Genomic DNA, 18351 nt, shown 5'->3' on the forward strand with positions numbered 1-18351 from the left:
CCCTGGGGCTCTCCTTGGGAGTTCCCAAAACGAGTGGAGGGCACAGTTGTCATTCTGGAAGAGGGTTTCCCCCAAGTTTTAAAGAACAGCTTCATAACCCACGCTCCTATGCCGCACCTTTAGACTCTACTAGGATTTAGAAACTATAACTTTAGAGAACGTCACAGAATACTCTTCATCAGGAAAGACAAGCAACACTAGGCAAGAAATATCAACTATGTAAATAGACCGTTTGAAACCTCCTTACCTCATAACCAAACTGCAGCTCGTCAGAGGTCAGCATGATGATATCATCATCGATAGCCAGGACAGCCTCCGTCTCGATTTCATCATATGGGAAGAAACGGTTACTCAGCTTGTTTTCAGCAGTCCTCACAACTTTCAATGGAACCCGGATTTTGGGCCAGAGAGAATCTAGGGGAAGGATGGGGAACAGGATGAGGCATGTATTACTCTTCTAACTCCTGTGAGGAGATGAAATGGTAAAAGCACATCACATATGAGACGAAACTTCCTTCAGTGGCTCCCATTAAATCTACACGTATGACTGTTCAAGGGGGTGTTCTTACAAAGGCACTGTTATAAAATTTGGTAAGTATTTCTGTCCTAAGTCCTTGCAACACTTCTAATTCTCAATACTATCTTCACCAGAATGCACAAATGGCTTCAACTCACAACTGAGACAGAGAAGCCAAAAGACTTGCCCAAGATCATGACAACAACAAGAGGGCAGGAGTCCACACAGTCTCATTCTCAGGCTCATGGTTTAGTATCACAGCTCTGCACCTCCCCAAACTACCTTCAGTGAGGTACACTCCAGCTCAAGACATGCCTCCGCTCTGCTGGCAATTACAAAGCATGTACTCTAGATGTCCGCCCCAGTGTGCCAACCTCCACAATGCAATCACAGATACCAATGCTGCTCAAATCCACCCCTCAAAAACGGTCTCCTTGTACAATGTAGGTTTCTTAACTTATAGCACGTTATCCCCTCAACAGCCCCTTCTCTCTGATTCACTGGAATTGGTTTCTCATCACGAACAATTTACAGAGTAAATATCAAATTTCTACGTCCAATTATGTGGGATTTTTCTAGTATACTGAAGAAACGCCAACCCATGACTTGCCTTACATTTTTTCCCATTCTACTTTGAAATGATTGAAGTGATTCAACCGCAGGTTCCTTATTTTAAAATGTTGCATTTAGCACAGCATGAAATTAGTACCTCTTCAGTACAGTACCCTTGTCCATAAACGTCAGGGTTCTTTACAGAGGATAGTTTGTTCTTCACACAACATTTGTCAAATGATGACGGGAAAGCTAGGTATCAGACTGCTTCCAAGAAGCCCATCGTGTAATTGTGGAAAGATCTAGTTTGCCTGAGTCTTGCAGCCCCAAAATGCCTGTGGCCATCCCAAAGTCACAATACTGAAGAGAAGTATGGGGAGGGAGAGTCAGAAAGGAAAAGGCTGTCTGTACTGCCTGCAGATGAAATATCTTACTTCTGTCTATTTTATAGTATATCCAAGGAACACATTGTTGGGACGCCACCAGGGTCCCGGAAAAAGCCTGCATAAATGGAGGCCCTGTAATTAAGACATTCTGTCTTAAATAAGCACAGAGCCTAAAACAGAGGTCAACTCCAAAAGAAGCATGTTTGGAAAAAAAAAGATGGAACACCAAAGAAATAATCCTAGGGGCCTTTTAATCAATAACCGTAGTTAATTATAGTTTCATCCCTGGCTCGAGGAGCATAATTAATCAATAGCTTTGGAATAAGGTAGATAGGGACAGGACTCGAGACTGAAGACTATGTCCCATGTTACCTATGGGGTGTCAGCAAGTCCCTCTCACTGTCTTCTAAGAATAAACGGAGTGGGGGAGGGCCTTTATTAAGCAACTAATATATGGCACACACTTTGTGGATGCAATGTTATCCAATCCTCCTGACAACCTCCTGGGGCAGGAATTATTGACAAAGCAGTAGTTACAAGGCTCTGAGAGATTAAGTAATTTGGCAGGGGTTACAGAGCTACTAAATGATAAGGCCAGCGATTGAATCTAAGTCTGTTTAGCATCAAAGGCCAAACAGAACATGTACCATCTACTGCAGTGTGAAGACCTCATGCTTCTCTAGACCTGGGGCAAAACAATGAAGCTCAACAGGTTTTCCAGCAGTCATCCTTATTCTTGTTTGCTTCCCCTCCTCTTCCAGATAAATGCAACCCTTGGCCATAAGTCTACTTTCCAAAGTCTTATGAAACATAAATTGTAATATCTAAAACGCAAGAGGTTATAGCTCCACCTACTACACTAGACCACCAGTTCTCAAACTTTCTGGTGTCAGGATTTCTATATGCTCTTAAAAATTGTTGAGAACCCCAAAGAAGCTTTCTCTGGGATATGCGCGCACTCACACACACATACACAATTTATTTGTATGAGAAATTAAAACTGAGGTAATTTTAAAACACAAGAATACACAAGCACATCCCACTAGCCAATAGAGTGATGTAGCCCATGTCATGTAGCCTCTGGAAACTTCTGACCCCTTGTGAAAGGATAAAGAGTGGGGAGTGGAGAGGACTTGGCATTACCATGAGGATAATTTCAACTTCAAAGGCCCCCTGAAAGGTACTCATGGATGTCCAGAGGTCCCTGAACCACACTTTGAAAGGTTTTGTGTTCAGAGTTAGGTATGGTAAGATGGGAAAAGTTCCAAGAAGCTGGAAAACAGGTGGGGGGAGTTATAAGGACAGTACAGGTACTTGAATCCAGGATTTCTACAGAATGTTTAAGGAGATTAATGGCGCCAGTTTTCAATGTATTGCCTCTCAGCTTCAATTTCACCCATCACTGCCCTGTTTCTCATACTAGAACTAGATCCAGTAAATATTTGCCCTCCACCAACTAGCTTGACATTAGGCTTTGCCAGTAGAGGGTGCTGGAGGGACACTTGGGAAGGAAGGGGGTGCTTTTCTTCCTGGTTCAGGAGTGCCTCTTTAACTTCTTGCTCCTACAGTACTTGACCAGAAGATAGGCAGCAGGGGCACTTCTCTCTACCAAGTTTAAGTGGCATCCTCAGGGCAGTTCTGTGAAAGGTCCTGCAGACACCACCAAGAGCAACTAGCTGAGCTCCTTCCCATGGGTGGTTCCCAGGGAGCTCCACCGAAGCCTTCAATTTTCCAGCAAGCTCAAGAACGTGCCCGGGTAGCTAGCTTCCTGTTGAATTTTGTGGGTACTGAAGGGGGGTGGTTAAGTTTGTTTGCCAGAGTTGGCCTGTGGCACCTCAGCAAACTTCACTATGCAGTGGGCTACAGTCACATGCTGTCCAACACAGTCTGAAACTCAGAGCTAGCTGAGGAAGGGACATTCCCAAATTTATTTCCTGCTGTCTTTACAGTTTATACCCCTTAGTCACCAATCACCTGTTACCAGTTAATAATTGTTTCCATTAAACCTTTATTGTTCTGGTTACTGTGTGGTTTCTGTCTCCTACCTAGGCCTTGACTAACACACAGGGTATCAGGAGGGCTATTAGATGATAGGGGAATTTTTCTCTATGACATATCTCTCAAGTTAGAACCATGACCAATGGCTGGGTGGAAGTTACAGGACAACTAATTTAGACTCAAAATAGGCAAGAATCTTCTGATGGAGGGATGCCCAGCTGGCCCAGAGGAGCATGTGATGCTAGGTCTCCAGGTTATGAGTTCAAGCCCCATGTTGGGCGTAGAGATTACTTAAAATAAATAGGGGAGCCTGGGTGGCTCAGTTTGTTGAGTGTCCAACTCTTGATTTCAACTCAGGTCATGATTTCAGGGTCGTGAGATCAAGCACCACATTGGGCTCTATGCTCAGTGGCGAGTCTGCTTGAGGATCCCCCCCCCTCCCCACCCCGCCTCTCACCCTGCTTGTGCACATACTCGCTCTCAAATAAACATTTAAAAATAAACAAATAAAAATGTTTTTAAAAAGAATCTTCTGATGGAGAAACAGATAAAATGAAATGATGAAATGCCTTTATCAATTTATTTTTTTTTTTAATTTATGATAGTCACAGAGAGAGAGAGAGACGGGCAGAGACACAGGCAGAGGGAGAAGCAGGCTCCATGCAGGGAGCCCGACGTGGGATTAGATCCTGGGTCTCCAGGATCGCGCCCTGGGCCAAAGGCAGGCGCCAAACCACTGCGCCACCCAGGGATCCCGCCTTTATCAATTTAATGTGTGCTTTTACTTGAAATGTACTAACTTAGGTCAGATTTCTACTTGACATCATATGAGAGACCAAATAGGACGCCTCTGAGGTCCAGGATTTCATGAGGCTGTAATATATCATAGAAAGAACAGTTTTTAGGAAGAGCTTTGAATCCCAGGTGTAGTCCTTACTAGCCATGGGGTCTTGAACGAGTGAATCACTTTTAACCTGTTTCTTCAACTATGAAGATAGAATAGTAACGCTATCTTCCCATGGCTGACTGTGAGAATGAACACGAACATGAATGCACTTAGCATGCACTTAGAATGCACTTAGCCTGGCCCAGAGGAGACATCCACTAAATGTCAGCAGTACCTTCCTTTGAACATTTGTGTCTATTTACTGAACCAATGGACTTCTAAACCTTAGGTGTAAGGGTGGCAAAAGTGGTACATGTTAGATCTGGCACATTACTCTGATGATCCAGTGGCATGCCCCCAGCTAGTACCTTCCATATCCACTTTCACATAAACAGGATCCCTGCCAATAACCTTCTAGAACTGAGACAATGGAACTCACAAATGAAACAAAAGAACCTGGAACCTTTTCCATGTTAACCTCACAAAGTAACAAACAGCTCTTCTTTTTGCAATATAAATACAGAAAACAGGCTAGCTGCTTTAGTTAAGTGTGAACATTCCTCTACCCTGGATGGGATTTGGACTTTCACTTGGCAAGTGGATACAGCATGTTCAAACCACAAATGGGTTTTCCACAGTTGTTACCTATACCCAAAGAATTACCTGCGACAATCAATATCCACAGAGAACTAACTTGGCCCTGCCCTATAAAGTCTTTGATAGGGAAGTTTTAGAATGATGAAGACCAAAAAGGATGGCATGGGGTGAAGAAGGAAATGTGAGTTCTGAGGTAGGCCTGGGTAGCCAAAAGCCAGGGCAAAAGCAGTCTCCATCTCAATGGTCAGCTGCACCATCATTACCACAAGACAGCCCTCTAAATAGAATTTCCAGTTTTTTGTTTTCACATTTTCAAATAAAATAGGCCTCCAAGAAAGGGAACTACCATTCTCTCAGGCTTTAGCATTCCTTCTGTGGAGAACAGAAATCAAATTACTGTAATTACTGCCTGCCCTAAAGCAGGTGATACCGATTGTTTAAAAACTTAGGACAGAAGCATGCGGTGAGAAAGAAAAATATGGGTGAGAAAAAAGAACTTTTTTCCCCCCTTCCATTAGTGTTTTCAGAAGAACAGATTTACTTTTCTGTCTCTGAGTCCCTGACAAGACCTAGTTCTACATAATCCCAAATCAGAGAACAGACAAACACGATGATTTTCCTACCACTAAATGGTAATTTAAGTGGATACAGTGGGCCTTCCTGTAAGGGGCATGAGCTCTGGATCCACAGAGAGCTGTGTTCATTTCTGGCTCTGCCATTTGCAGCTCTGTGATTCAGGCAAATTACACAACTAATCAGGGTTTCATTTTTTATAAATGAGAATGAGAACAGCTTCCTTGCAGGTCTGTCATAAGGATGTGATAATATGTATAAAGAATTTAGTACAGTTCTATTCCTGGGATTTAAAAGGTATATAATACATGGTGATAAAAACATCATTTCATCTTTATCTTCATAAAAGAGTTCTTGTAAAGCTTGTAAAGCCTTATGGCCTTCACTTCTCTCCTGACAACCTGAGGAGGTGTACACAGAAAGCTGTGAGGTAGCCCCTTTAGGGTGTGGAAGGACATAGTTCATAGCCAGAGACCTTCAGGCTCTAATTCCATTGCTGAGGCCAAATGGGGTCTCTTTTCCCTTACTCCTTCTAAATTCTAAGTGAAATTCTAAATTCTAAATGTATTCAAACTAAAACAGCATAGCCTTGTACCCTGTGTCTCATCCTGTGAATCTGTAGCTAGCAAAATAAAAATGTCACCTTCCATCCACACAACGTAGTCTGAAAAACGGGTTTTTTTAAACACATTGCCGAATTTATGAAAAACAAACAGCTGAGCCAGGTGACCTGATAACTTCACAGTTAGGAACTTTAGCCTAGCTTGAAGGAGAAAAAGAACTCCTTGTGTTAAGGATTTTTTTTAAAATGTGTATTGATTAACGGTTTGCTCCATGTTGGATGCCAAGAAAGATGTGAGCAAAGAGAATTTTTCCTCCAACTTGGCAAAGGTACTATAAAATTATCAGGTTGACTGCAGATGACCTCACACCCATCCTGGCAATCACTGTCACAAACACAACCACAGATCAATAAAATAAATGGCCAGATTATCTCCATACAAACCTTGAGCTCACCTTAGGAGTGCTCAAGCTGCTTGGTGTACGGAGGGTCCACATGACCTTAATTCCTCATAGTCCCTGAATTCAGCTCAAAAGAAGGCAGCTGTTGCTTCTACTGCTCTGTTGCCTCCTCTGGAATGACCATCCTGACACATTCAGCCCAGGCCATCCTGCCTGCTAACAACTATGAAAGTCATAATCTGAAGCTAGGGAGCTCCTGAGGTCAATTCAAATTTAACCCTGAAATCAGCTAAAACAGAAGGCTGAGTTAAACCTATATGAGATGTACAATGTAATAGCTTCCTTCACAGGGAGGCCGGGGGCCAAGCCAAACAACCTCTATATCCATCAAGTTTGGAAATTGAAGAGTTGGGGAGGAGGAAAGCACTGGCTTGCCTTTTTTTTTCTGACAGAGCTCAAAACCAATGTGACGAAAGCTCACTGGAAATTTCTATTGCCTAGTCTAAGTATTTACTTAAACTTCAAACCCAGCAATTTAGACTTAAATGTAACCAAAAAGAAAAAAAGCATTTGGTTGGAGAGTGAAAAAAAGGCGTTGGGGGGGGGGCGGGGGGTGGTCTCTGCCTGCATGAACCCTCCCAGCAGCAGACATATTCACCACAATATTTATTTTAGTAAATGTAGAGAAAGTGAAAAACATCACTTTTGCCTCTAATATTTCAAAGCCTTGGACTTACTTTTTAAAAAATATATATGTGTTACTAATGCCATACATACAGATTCAGATGGCTTTGCTGGCATGAGGGCCAGAGCTGACAGCCCCATTTACCAACTGAACAAACACCCCACAGAAGATTAAACATGGTTCATGCTCTCCCCAAACAACCACATTGCCAGAGCCTGAGCATAGACTTAAAAACCACTGTTAGAAAAAAAAGCTGGTTCAGTCTCTAAACGTGTCAAAACTGGGGCCTCGTCAGTTGAGGGCTCGCTTTCCTCCCTGGAGCCAAAATATTTCAAAAATAAACTAAGCTCCTGGTCATAAAATTAACCACTACATTTTAGCAGGGTCTACCAAAAATTAAAACTGAACACCCAGCTCCAAAACCTAGGTTCGTGCTACTGCTCTGTTACATCAGTGTCTGGGCTTTGACCAAGAAGGTAGAACATGGTTTTTCCCTTCTCACCGTCTGCGATGATACTCGCCCCAAAGAAGTGACTTGAATTCACAATAAATCATTCACCTGAAGCCTGAAGTGGCTAACCAAGGTTTCGAAGGAAGGAGAAGCCTCTTTTGCATGTAGCTCCAGAATCTGCATCTGTGCCTATCTGGGCGGGTGGGGTGCTGATAGGCTCCCTCTGAAAGCTGGCGGCCCCTGTACCTGGGAATAAACGCTTGAGTGTGAGTGCAGCACAAAGCAGTGAGCTATTCCAGATCTGAAGAGGGATACGCAGCCTTCCTTCTCAAAACACGACTCATTCTTTTTACGGGAGACACTACAGAGCAGCACCAAACCATCTGATTCACTTCCCTCTGAGCAAGCTGGCCGAGGCCCTCTCTGTGGCCCTCTCCATGGCCTTCTCCGTGGCCCTCCCCATGGGCCTCCCTGCACAGCTCCTGTTTATCGCTGCCTTTCCTTTCCTTCCCGTCCAGTTCTTCCTTCTCCTCTGTTCCTTATTTTCCTTCTACCCCTTTCCTTCTCCTTTTTTGAGAGTCAAATAAATGAAACAAACAAACAAAAACCCAGAAAATGAGATGCTGGGAGGAAAACAAACTTGGCATAAAAAGATAGTTAACAAGAAAAAGTACTGCTCTCTGGAGCGTAAAACAGGACTTTCATTTAAAGCAGCCATTTTGTTTACTCAAACTATGGCTCCCTAAATAGAGAACGCATATGACTCCCTCAGAGAACAAACATTTTCCCACTAAGGAAAATTTCTTAAACATCTCAGGAGGAACTAAAGAATTTTCTAGGGGCAAACTCTGATTTGTCTACAGAAAATGTTCTTTTCCCTGCCTAAACTCAGAGACCCACTACTGCCAGTCTCCAAGGTCGACTATCCTGACTTCAGTATTACCAATGAAAAGGGAACAGCCATAAAAAGTGCAGATACTACTGTCAGGTAATAAACTAGACCTTATCGGTGACAGTGGTGCACATTACAAACTTCAAACTCATTCCTTGCTCTAATCCATCAGAAACTTCCTGGCTTTAATAGGCTATAAAGGGCAGGAGCTTTGAAGTCCCTGGGATTAGGATCAGTAATAGACAGACTGAATGAGAAACTAAATGCAGGTGGAACATACTCTATGCGTCCTGAATGAAAAACAAATCCAATTAATCAAACAGTCCTCAACCCTAGCTGCCAGCGCCAGCCAGCAGCTTACAGGGGTGGCCAAGGCAAGGGACAAAGCGATTAAGGATGAACCAATGGGAACCTGAGTGAGCACTCACTTTAAGGAACAGATTCGAAGCCTGAACAGGGCATCTTCCGCTGACTATCCTAATTAGAAGTGAGGCCATCCTCTTTTTTTTTTTTTTTTTTTTTAAGAAAAGTGCAGTATCAGAGCTGAGATAAGGAAAGAGAAAACTAATGCCTTTTAAACTGAGTTTTCCTATAAACAAATCAGCTGAGATGGCTGAGGGAAGCGGAGATCTGTTTTCCCAAGGCTGCTGGCCTTTGATCCCACTGATTCCTAAGCTCTCAAACACTTGTGGCTATAGCACATGCCATGGGCTTGGAGTTAAATGGGCCACCCTAGAACAAGAATGAGATGACTGAGAAAACTGGGGTCACACTGCCTCAGAAATGGGATTGTTGTTGACAAAGGAGGAAAATTCATTTAAACCTAAGGACGCAAATAATTTGGCCATCCAAAATCGATCCAGCTGAGAGTTGCACTAACACCCAAACCAGGCCTTTCCTGAACATATCATTTTCCCACTCTTCTTACCTTCTGGAGGATTTTTATTCTGGTTATTCCAGACGACTAGCAGCTTGGATAGACTGGGCACCTTGGACACCTCAGTGATGACCCGGAAGAGGCTCTCCACTCGGTCATAGGTGAGGACAATGGCGGTGAAACCTTGCGACTGTGGTGGGATCAATGGGAGGAAGAGCGGGTTGCTCACACTGCCCCACTTCTGCAAGGCAACAGAGTAGTGGGGGTTAGAGAAGGATCCAGTAACAATGGGGCTGATCTCTTTTTCACCGCTGTCAATAAATTAGAACATGGGAGATTTGGTGGCTTTTACCATGACAAACCCAAGAACTAAAGCAATTATTCCAAGTCTTCTGTTCCCCAAACTTTAGCTCTGAGGCCACTAAAACAGCAGCAGAGACTTTCTGTAGCTGAGAAGAGATTTTTAGTTAAACACAGCAAATTAAACACGTACACTGATCTCCAATCTCCCTCAAGCCCACTCAAGTTACAGTAGATACAAAATACAAGTGCACAATGACAGTGAAATGAGAGAAAATACAACACCAGATGAGCAGTATCGATGGGCTTCAGAAAGATGGGGAGGGACAAGAGAAATGGCAGCAGTAGGGCAGGAAAATGAGGGCAAGAGCGAAGCTACCACACAGAGGGGGCCCACAAAGAAAATAAGTCCAAAGTGTTGAATGTCACAAAGGCTCATAATAAATAAACTCAGTGGGAACCTAGTGGGGTAAGAGGAGGGGCAGGGTTGAAAACAGGAAGACTGGTTAAAAGTATGTAGAAGGAGCAAAAGAGACCCAGATCTACAAATCTCCCCTTCAACCAGCCACTCCGCCAGAAACCTCTTCTTGTTGCCCATCCCTGCCAGTGGAAGGAGGTATATCCTCTGAGGACCTGAAGCTCTGGATATGGAAACATGGCCAGAGCAGAGAGGACAATGCAGGTGAAAGTCTACATTCTAAATGATGAGCCACCCAGCCTTCTTCCCCTCCAGGTCCCCAAACGCTGGCAGCCACATGGCTAGCTGGCCCTTCCACTCTCTAACAGTGAAGCCTTCCAGGTAGGAGGCTCACCCTCACACATAGAGCTGTTTTCTGATCAGGTTCTCAGTGCTTCCTTGGTAATCATGAACAGATCCTAGAATCAATCATTTCAAGAACATCTTCAGGACAATGACAAAAACCAAATGGACATATAGAAAAGAAGGAACTCAGAGGAAACAAAGACAATAGAAGGAGCAGAAGGAAATTAAAACAACATCAACAACAAATTATATCCTCAGGAAGAGAATTTTTCATCCATGAAATAAGAATAAACTGCTATTTTTATTTAAAAAGATCTGTCAAAGAATAGGAAAGAACTCTTGGACATTAAAAATATGATAGCTTAATTAAAAAAAATTGAAAGGAAAAGGTAATATATTCCAGTCTCATGAACAAAAAGGCAAGATGAAAAATGGAAGGGAGAAGATGAGAAAACCCAGGAGGTCCAACATCCACCTAATAGGAGGTTCCTGAAAAAGAAGACAAAGAACATAGAAGAAATAAGACTATCAAAGAAATTAAATAAATTCTTAGGACAGAATATAGAAGAGACATGAATTTTCAGATTGAAAGGGCCCAATAAGTAATTAGCACATTGAATCTGAAAAAAAAAAAAATGACAAAAGCAAAATAAAACCTATCAAAGCACATCACTTCTGACACTGGGAAGAAAGAGTGAGAACATATAAAATGCAAAAATCTAGGCAATGAGTTCTCAACATGAGTTCACTCTACATTCTTGCAACTTCTCTGTAATTCTGAAATTTTCTCAAAATCAGGTATAAAAAGTAATGAAGGAAATTCAATTTCTTTGCTACCATTAAAACATTAAGTAACTTTTAATGCAGTAATACAAGCAAAAATACTTTTGTACTGATAAGATTGTTAAAACATTGTTATATTTTAAACAGCTTTTTTGAGATATAATTCATATAATATACAATCTTCTCATTTAAAGCAGAAAATGGTTTTTGGTATATGACATTTCTTTTAAACTATAGTAAAAACAACACGAAACCTGCATTTTAGCCATTTTTAAGTGTATAGTTCAGTGGCATTAATTATATTCACATTGGTAGGTTATTATGTGAAAAGCCCAGGACCGAACTTCAGCTCTGCCAGAAGGTGGCTAAACATGAAATGTCCTGCCTGTTATTCTGGCTGCTTATTCTCTTGTCCTCTGGGATTCCCAAGGTCCCCCATCAACTTCACCCTTATCACTGATGGACACCCATCACCACGTAGAGGACAACAGCTGTTTGCCAGATGGAACAGTGTGGGACAGGAAATGTACACAAACACATGGAATCCACATGGGATGGGAACTCAAGAGACTGAATGGGATTCCAGGAGTCCTAATGTAATCAGGATATTAAAGCCAAAATGTCCACAACAGGCCATAATTAGATTTCACAGCCATGAGACACAATAAGATAGGCTGTCTTCTCAGTGCTGACTTTCTGGTTCCATGACCTCACACTTTGACTTTAAGCTGCAGTCTCAGGAATGCACCTAGATTTTAGCACTGGTGCCTTAGCATCTTATCACATCTGTAGGAACCCCTTTTAGTTTTCTACTGCAAATCTTATTCTATATTCCTGATCCTTATGGAAATGAAAGTCAGCAAGTAGCCCTGTGCTCCAGACACAATTAATCTTGAACCCACACGGCATCTCACCATCATCATCCCAATCCACTCATTTACTCCTCCCAAAACGATACTCTCTTCTGCTTGAAAAACACCATGTTAAATGGAAAAGACACAAAAATAGAGTTTTTGAGGATGGGTGTTAAATACTGCAATGTGTGTGAAAGCTTTACTGAGCACTGACTAACTGTCAGACACCGGGCTATACAAGCAATCTCTCATCTGAGCCTCACAACAACCCCTAAGCCAGATACAGTTACTCTCATTTTACACATGATGAAAGTCTAGGGTTGAAAACACTGAATGATGTCTAATCATTTGCTTTACCAGTCAAAAAAAAGAAAGGGAGGGAGAGAGGGAAGAGTGAATGATGTTATGATGTTCAAGGTCTGGCTTCAGAACACCCAATGATGAAGGCCCATGGCCCTTCCTCACACCCTCCTACTCTGAGTCCAAGGCAGGATCAGCATTTTATAGAATCTGGAAACTGGAACTGTGGGGAATGCTAGAGTTTATTATTTCTAACTCTTCTCTGAGACAAAAATGCTGGAAGTTCTTTATCTTTGATAATCACATATGGGCCAATAAGATAGAGCCCACCCTAAACACTACGATTTCAGAAAGTATGTGTACTAAAACACACCAAATACATAACATTGACACAAAGGAAACACATAAATTAAAAAAGGTAAATACACCTCTAACACAGAAGGAAAAACTATTAAAACTCCAACAAAATGGGGTCTGTTCTTTGGGAGAAGTGGGGAATGCCAACACACTCAAATGCCTGGATGACATTAAAAGGAGGAGAAAGTTCCCTGAGAGATGCGAAGCTGGGTTTCAGAAAACGAATCCCATGGAATTTAAACACAGGCACCCCCTGAAGGGCATCACAGCTCTGATTTCAAGGCCTTGCCAGGAGAAGGAACCAGACTCTCTGGCAAGAGGACCGATTTGGTCTCATCCCATTTGCCAGCTCCATTCGGGAAATGGATGACTGTGGAAGAGGAGGAGGAGAGGTAGGAAGGGGTGGGTGGGAAGCAGACAGTCACTTGTCCTGGTGCTCAGTTTTTCCATACTACTCACTTGCATACCAGATAGGGCTGAAAACTGGGGAATCAGAAAAGACAGTGTAAGGGGGAGAGAGAGCAGGCAAACGAGCATAACAACAAGGTCTGAAATTCTACCAACACTTCTCCATAAAATACAGATGTTGAGATTTACACAGACGTAACACAGAAGCTGTGTTATTTCCTAGGACACAGGCGTGGTGCTTTACTGTAGGATATGCTGACAGGGTTGAGGCAAATGACTTCAAAACAGGAGTTGGCCTACTTGGGGGTCAGTTTGGGAATCACGTGTCCTTAACATGAATCTAGGCTCTTTAACTTATTCAGCTGTACGATCTGGGCAAGGCGCTTAACCTCTCTTGTACCTCAGTTTCCATAATTGTGATAATGCTACTACTTTTCCAGGTATGATAAATAATAATGATAATAATACTTTCTAATAATGTTAATTATTAACACTTTTAAATTATTATTTCTTAACAACCCATGGGTTGTTAATGAAAGTAAAGGGTTAATACATGTAAAGTACCTCACACTACAAGCATTCGATAAATGGTAGGCAATGGTGGATCTTGTGGGAGTAATCGTTTTTCTGGGCTTTACTTTCCAAGTTCCTACAAGTGGGATGGCAATTGTGAGGTCTCTTCCAGCAACAAGTCTAAATGAAATCCTTCTTCCTTTCTACATTGACCTTATAATGCTTTAGGGTCCTAATTTATCTGGATTCTCTACCTCTACTTCCTCTCCAAATACACTGTTTTTTATTTTCACAATTTCCTCTTTTCCTTCCTAGTCTTTATATTTTATCCTGAAAGCTCCATGAAAGCAAGAGCCATAACTGTTATAACAGTTAGTACCCAGCCAGTGCCTAGCACTACTCAATAAAAACTTGTTTAAAATGAGAAAGTTAAACCCAAATGACCCAGGTCATGTTCTTTCTGCCCTCTTTATGTATGAGTGTAGACAGGAGATGTACACTCAAATGACTGATATCATGAGTGCTGAAATAATTTCCAACTTAGTTCATTTTAAAGCACTTACCGAGAATCTTATTGTGCCAACTATTCTGAAGAAGTGCAGGATGAGGATATTTAACAGAGTTTGATTCTAGGCCCCGCCATTTACTAATTTTGTGATGTGTAAAGCTACTCCTGTATTAATTTCCTCATATGTAAAGTGGGAACCATGATGGTTCCTATCTCCTAAGGTGATAATGACAAAATGAGATCTGGCACATAAGTAATGAGCCAAGGGCTCAGCTCAGCACAGAGCTGTATGAACTGTAGCTTAAAACAAACACAAAAAAGTCCAGTTCTCCCCATTCGTATTCTTCTTACCTGCCAAAACACTGGCATCAGCAATTCAACAATCATCCCTACCAATGGTATTTCTGGTGCTCATTCACTCAGTCAGCATTTCCTGAGCACATACTATACACCTAGAAGAGTGTTACAGATGCCAAGACAAACACAGGCCTTCCCCTCAACGTGTTCATAATCTGGTGGGGAGGACAGCTAAGTAGAATAACCAGTACTGTCACAAGGTATTCAAGTCCCTTGGGAATATAAAGGTCTACACGGTGGTCTCTACTTCCCTGGAGGAGACGAGAAGGGGACCACTGCGTGGTCGGCAAGAGTAAGCAGGCGAGTGCTCCCAGCAAACTGAGCAGCCCTGCTTAGAGGGGCTCACAGGACAAGGAGAGAAGGAAGGAGACTGGAAATGAGAGGGACCGGCCAGGCAGGCCAACTGCCACAGCATAAAAGCCTTGAATGAGGGAAGGTTCTTTAAGTCACATGATTAGCTTTGTGATCAGTTCTTTCTCGTAACTTTCTTTCCCTGATTACTGTTTTACTGTTAAGTGATCATGGCTACCTTTAAGTTCTATTTCAAAAGGTCAGAAATAGGAAATGCTGATCTGCAACTAGGCTTCTGTGCCAATTGCCTTTTCCCTCCTCAAACATAATCCCATTTGCCTTTGGAGCACAGTGACAGCGTGGAGAAAGGCAGCTTTAATTGGGGTATGTGCCTTCACACAGACACTCCACTCCACTGGGCTAAGGTCAACAAACTAACCCCCAGAGAAAAAAACTTAGTGGAGAAGGACATTTCAAAAACAGCATTTAGTCACCTCTGAAATACCTTTAAGAACTGACCCCCTGCTGGCTGACCAAAGAGAGTGTCTACAGTCTGGGACCTCTTGACCCCACTTTCTGCAGGAAATCAAGCAAATTTAAACCTCCATAATTTACTCAAGACTCTAACTTCTGCCAGGGAAAAGGCAAACAATGCTGGCAATTAACTGTTGCCTGATTAGATCTCCATCATGGCAAGATAGGGCATGAAACCAGGCACCCAGCCTGGTGACCTGAAAAAAAAGGCAAAGCCCACCCCACCTATTACACCCAAACTGTCCGAATCTTGGTTATCAATAATACCACTTTCAAATCTACCCAGTGAAGCTGTTCACTCAAAGATGGGAGGAGAAGTGTGTATCATTCTGACAGAGCACTGGCATTTGGCCAAAATACCTTGTCCATCTCTCGCCCATCCTCCCAAACTTCACTTCTCATTCCCACAACAGATATTCATTATAGAAGCTTCAATAAGAAATCCAGATTGTTAAACTGCAATCACATAAATGTAATCCATAGTAGCTACGATACCAGCCAGCTTTAGGAAAGTTTCTTCATATTGCTTATTCTGGAAAGCCCTGGTCGATGAGCTAGCAGTGAGCAGACTACACAGCAAGAGAGTCGTGGGTTTGGGTTTCAGGATGCCTGAAAGAAAGGCCCTGGGAGGCTAGGCGTACTCAGCTTCCAGTACAAAAGGGTTTCCTCCTTCAAGAAAGAAATTCAAACTCGAACTAGGTGTATCTTTAGCAATCTCACACAAAGAAGGTTGTCTGGCCCCTTCCTGTAATCTTGTTTTGCCTTTTTGTTTTCTTTTGTTTTAGTTGAAAGGTCATGGAAGCCCTTTATGAGCCTAACCAAAACCATTCTAGCCAGGTTACCTACCATACAGAAAGTGGAGGAGGGTAGGGAGCAAATAACCTTTGCCAAGCATTCTGAAATGTCCTTGCTGGAACTACTTGAGGATTAGAAAATCAAGAGTGAGGAAAAGCACATTCCATTACCAACTGAAGGGCTCTTTCAACCTAAACCAACTAAACTCCAGACAGAAGAAATCAACCTCGAAGCAGGATGGTTCAAAATTTAATTCCTATTATTCACCGTATCAGAAAAGTTTTTAAATGTCACTATGTCTAAATTCATGTGACAAAAAGAGCACTAGGAAAACTGGAGTGAACCCACATTTGCTCTCACTGGAGGTATCTGCCTAAGCAGAAAAGTGAGAATTCAGAGGAGAAAGGAAAGGAGAGGACAGGCTTGTTATACAGAAGCTTTTCAGCCCCTGGTAATGAGGAGTCTTACCTATCCCTACCTTGATAGAAAGGGCAGTTTTCCTGCTTGTTTTGAAGTTATCAACCCCTACCTCAATGTGGTTTCAATTATGAATTACCAGACTAAAAGGGGGGAAAAGCTTTGATTTATTCTTTTTTGCTCCAATTATGCATGATGTGTTTCCACTGAAGATTTTGAAAAGTATTTCATCATGCCTCTCATCCTGAAGTGGTCAAAGGGCAAAACCAAAAGGAGTTAACCCTTCTGTTTCTCCTCTAGGTTCAGACAGACTACCTACCCATGGATATAGGGCAAGGCCTCTAAAGCAAACAAAGCCAGGAAAGGGTTAAGCATTAGCATCGTATTACTAACGTGCATAAGGGTGGTGTCCCCTGTCCAAAATGGTGAGATGATATTTATGTTAATGGTTACTGGGAGATTTGAAAGGGGCAATCAGTAACGTGGCCCACGTTACCTTAGCCATTAAACCTCTACAGCCCCAACTACTGGCAGCACACATGCCACTGGGCATGCGCTGTCTCAGGAAAGCAGAGGCACGGAGATCTAACGCCCCTTTTCTAGCAGGCTCTCCTAGATGGAGGGAGAAAAGATTCGGCTGCAAGTCTGAAGTCTACTCGTTGCATTATATCTCTAATTCATTCCACCCACAAAAAAGAACTCATTGTTCACAAAAAATAACTCCAATGGCTAAATTTCACTGACTTCCCATTAAATAGATACATGAAAGATGAAGAAAAAGCAAAGGCTAGAAATCCCCTCCGTGCTGCAGACTTAACTAATAAATTATCAACTTAAAATCCCTATAACTGACTTACATAATTTGTTCATATATACGGTGGAGCTGGGAATGAGTCTAACCACATCCGAGGTATCAGGCACTGTGACTCGCTGACATCCAAAGAAACTGAGCCAGAGACACTAATTCAGGTCACAGGAGCATGGGGCAAGGAACTTCTCCCAGTAGTCTGCCTCTCTTCTTCTAGAGGAGCTTAAGGTCTTCTCTATCTTCAGTGTACCTCAGTTTCATTATGATGATCCTGCTTGTGGTTTCTAAGTCTTCCTGAATCTGAGGTCTGCCAACATTCAACAATTCTGGAAAGTTCTCAGCTATTGCCCTTTCAAAGGGTCTCTTTCCACTCTCCATCTTCCCCTTCTGGAACTCTGATTAGATTTTGCGCTTCTGTTTTCCATATCATTTCACTTTTTTGTCTCTTTGGGTTGCATCGGAACAGTTTCTTTGAATCTAATAATCTAATCTAATCCAATAATCAAAGTCCTTGAAGGTATGTTTCTGCTGGTCTCTCAATCATGATATTGCCTTATTTCTCTATGGTCTTGTGGATTTTAACTGTGAGCTGTTCATTTTCCTTAGACACTTTATTTGTAAGAATTATTTGAGACCTAGATGGAAGATCAATTACTCAAAAGAGGGTCTGAATCTACATCTACTGGTCAATATCAATTCAGGGCCACTTCCTTATTTTTAAGATTGATTGATTGATTGATTTGAGAGAGAGAGCAAGCACACACAAGTTGGGGGAGAAGCAGAGGGACAGGGAGAAGCAGGCTCCCTGCTTAGCAGGGAGCCCGATGTGGGGCTCAATCCTAGGACTGCACCCGTTTTATGAATTTGGACTATAAACCATGTGAAGGTGGCTTGTAACTGTATTTCAGCAGCAGGATCACTACAAACCTATTTCTCTTTACTCTTTCACTGAAAATACAGTCTTTCAGTTTTCTGGCTCCTCCAGG

At 42.3% G+C, this 18351-nt stretch overlaps 1 protein-coding gene across 1 annotated transcript in view; it reads right to left on the reverse strand.

Moving 5' to 3' along the window:
• Positions 1 to 18351, reverse strand: part of EXT2 (exostosin glycosyltransferase 2) — a 143590-nt gene that overhangs the window by 38866 nt on the left and 86373 nt on the right. Inside the window, exons 9-10 of the mRNA XM_038563513.1 lie at positions 9429 to 9618; positions 248 to 414 (exon numbers count right to left, since the gene is read on the reverse strand). Of these exons, the coding sequence (XP_038419441.1) occupies positions 248 to 414; positions 9429 to 9618 (357 nt within the window). The remainder of the gene's footprint in view (positions 1 to 247; positions 415 to 9428; positions 9619 to 18351) is intronic.

This window comes from Canis lupus, chromosome 18 (genome assembly GCF_011100685.1).
Source record: "Canis lupus familiaris isolate Mischka breed German Shepherd chromosome 18, alternate assembly UU_Cfam_GSD_1.0, whole genome shotgun sequence".
In the NCBI taxonomy this organism is placed as follows: domain Eukaryota; kingdom Metazoa; phylum Chordata; class Mammalia; order Carnivora; family Canidae; genus Canis; species Canis lupus.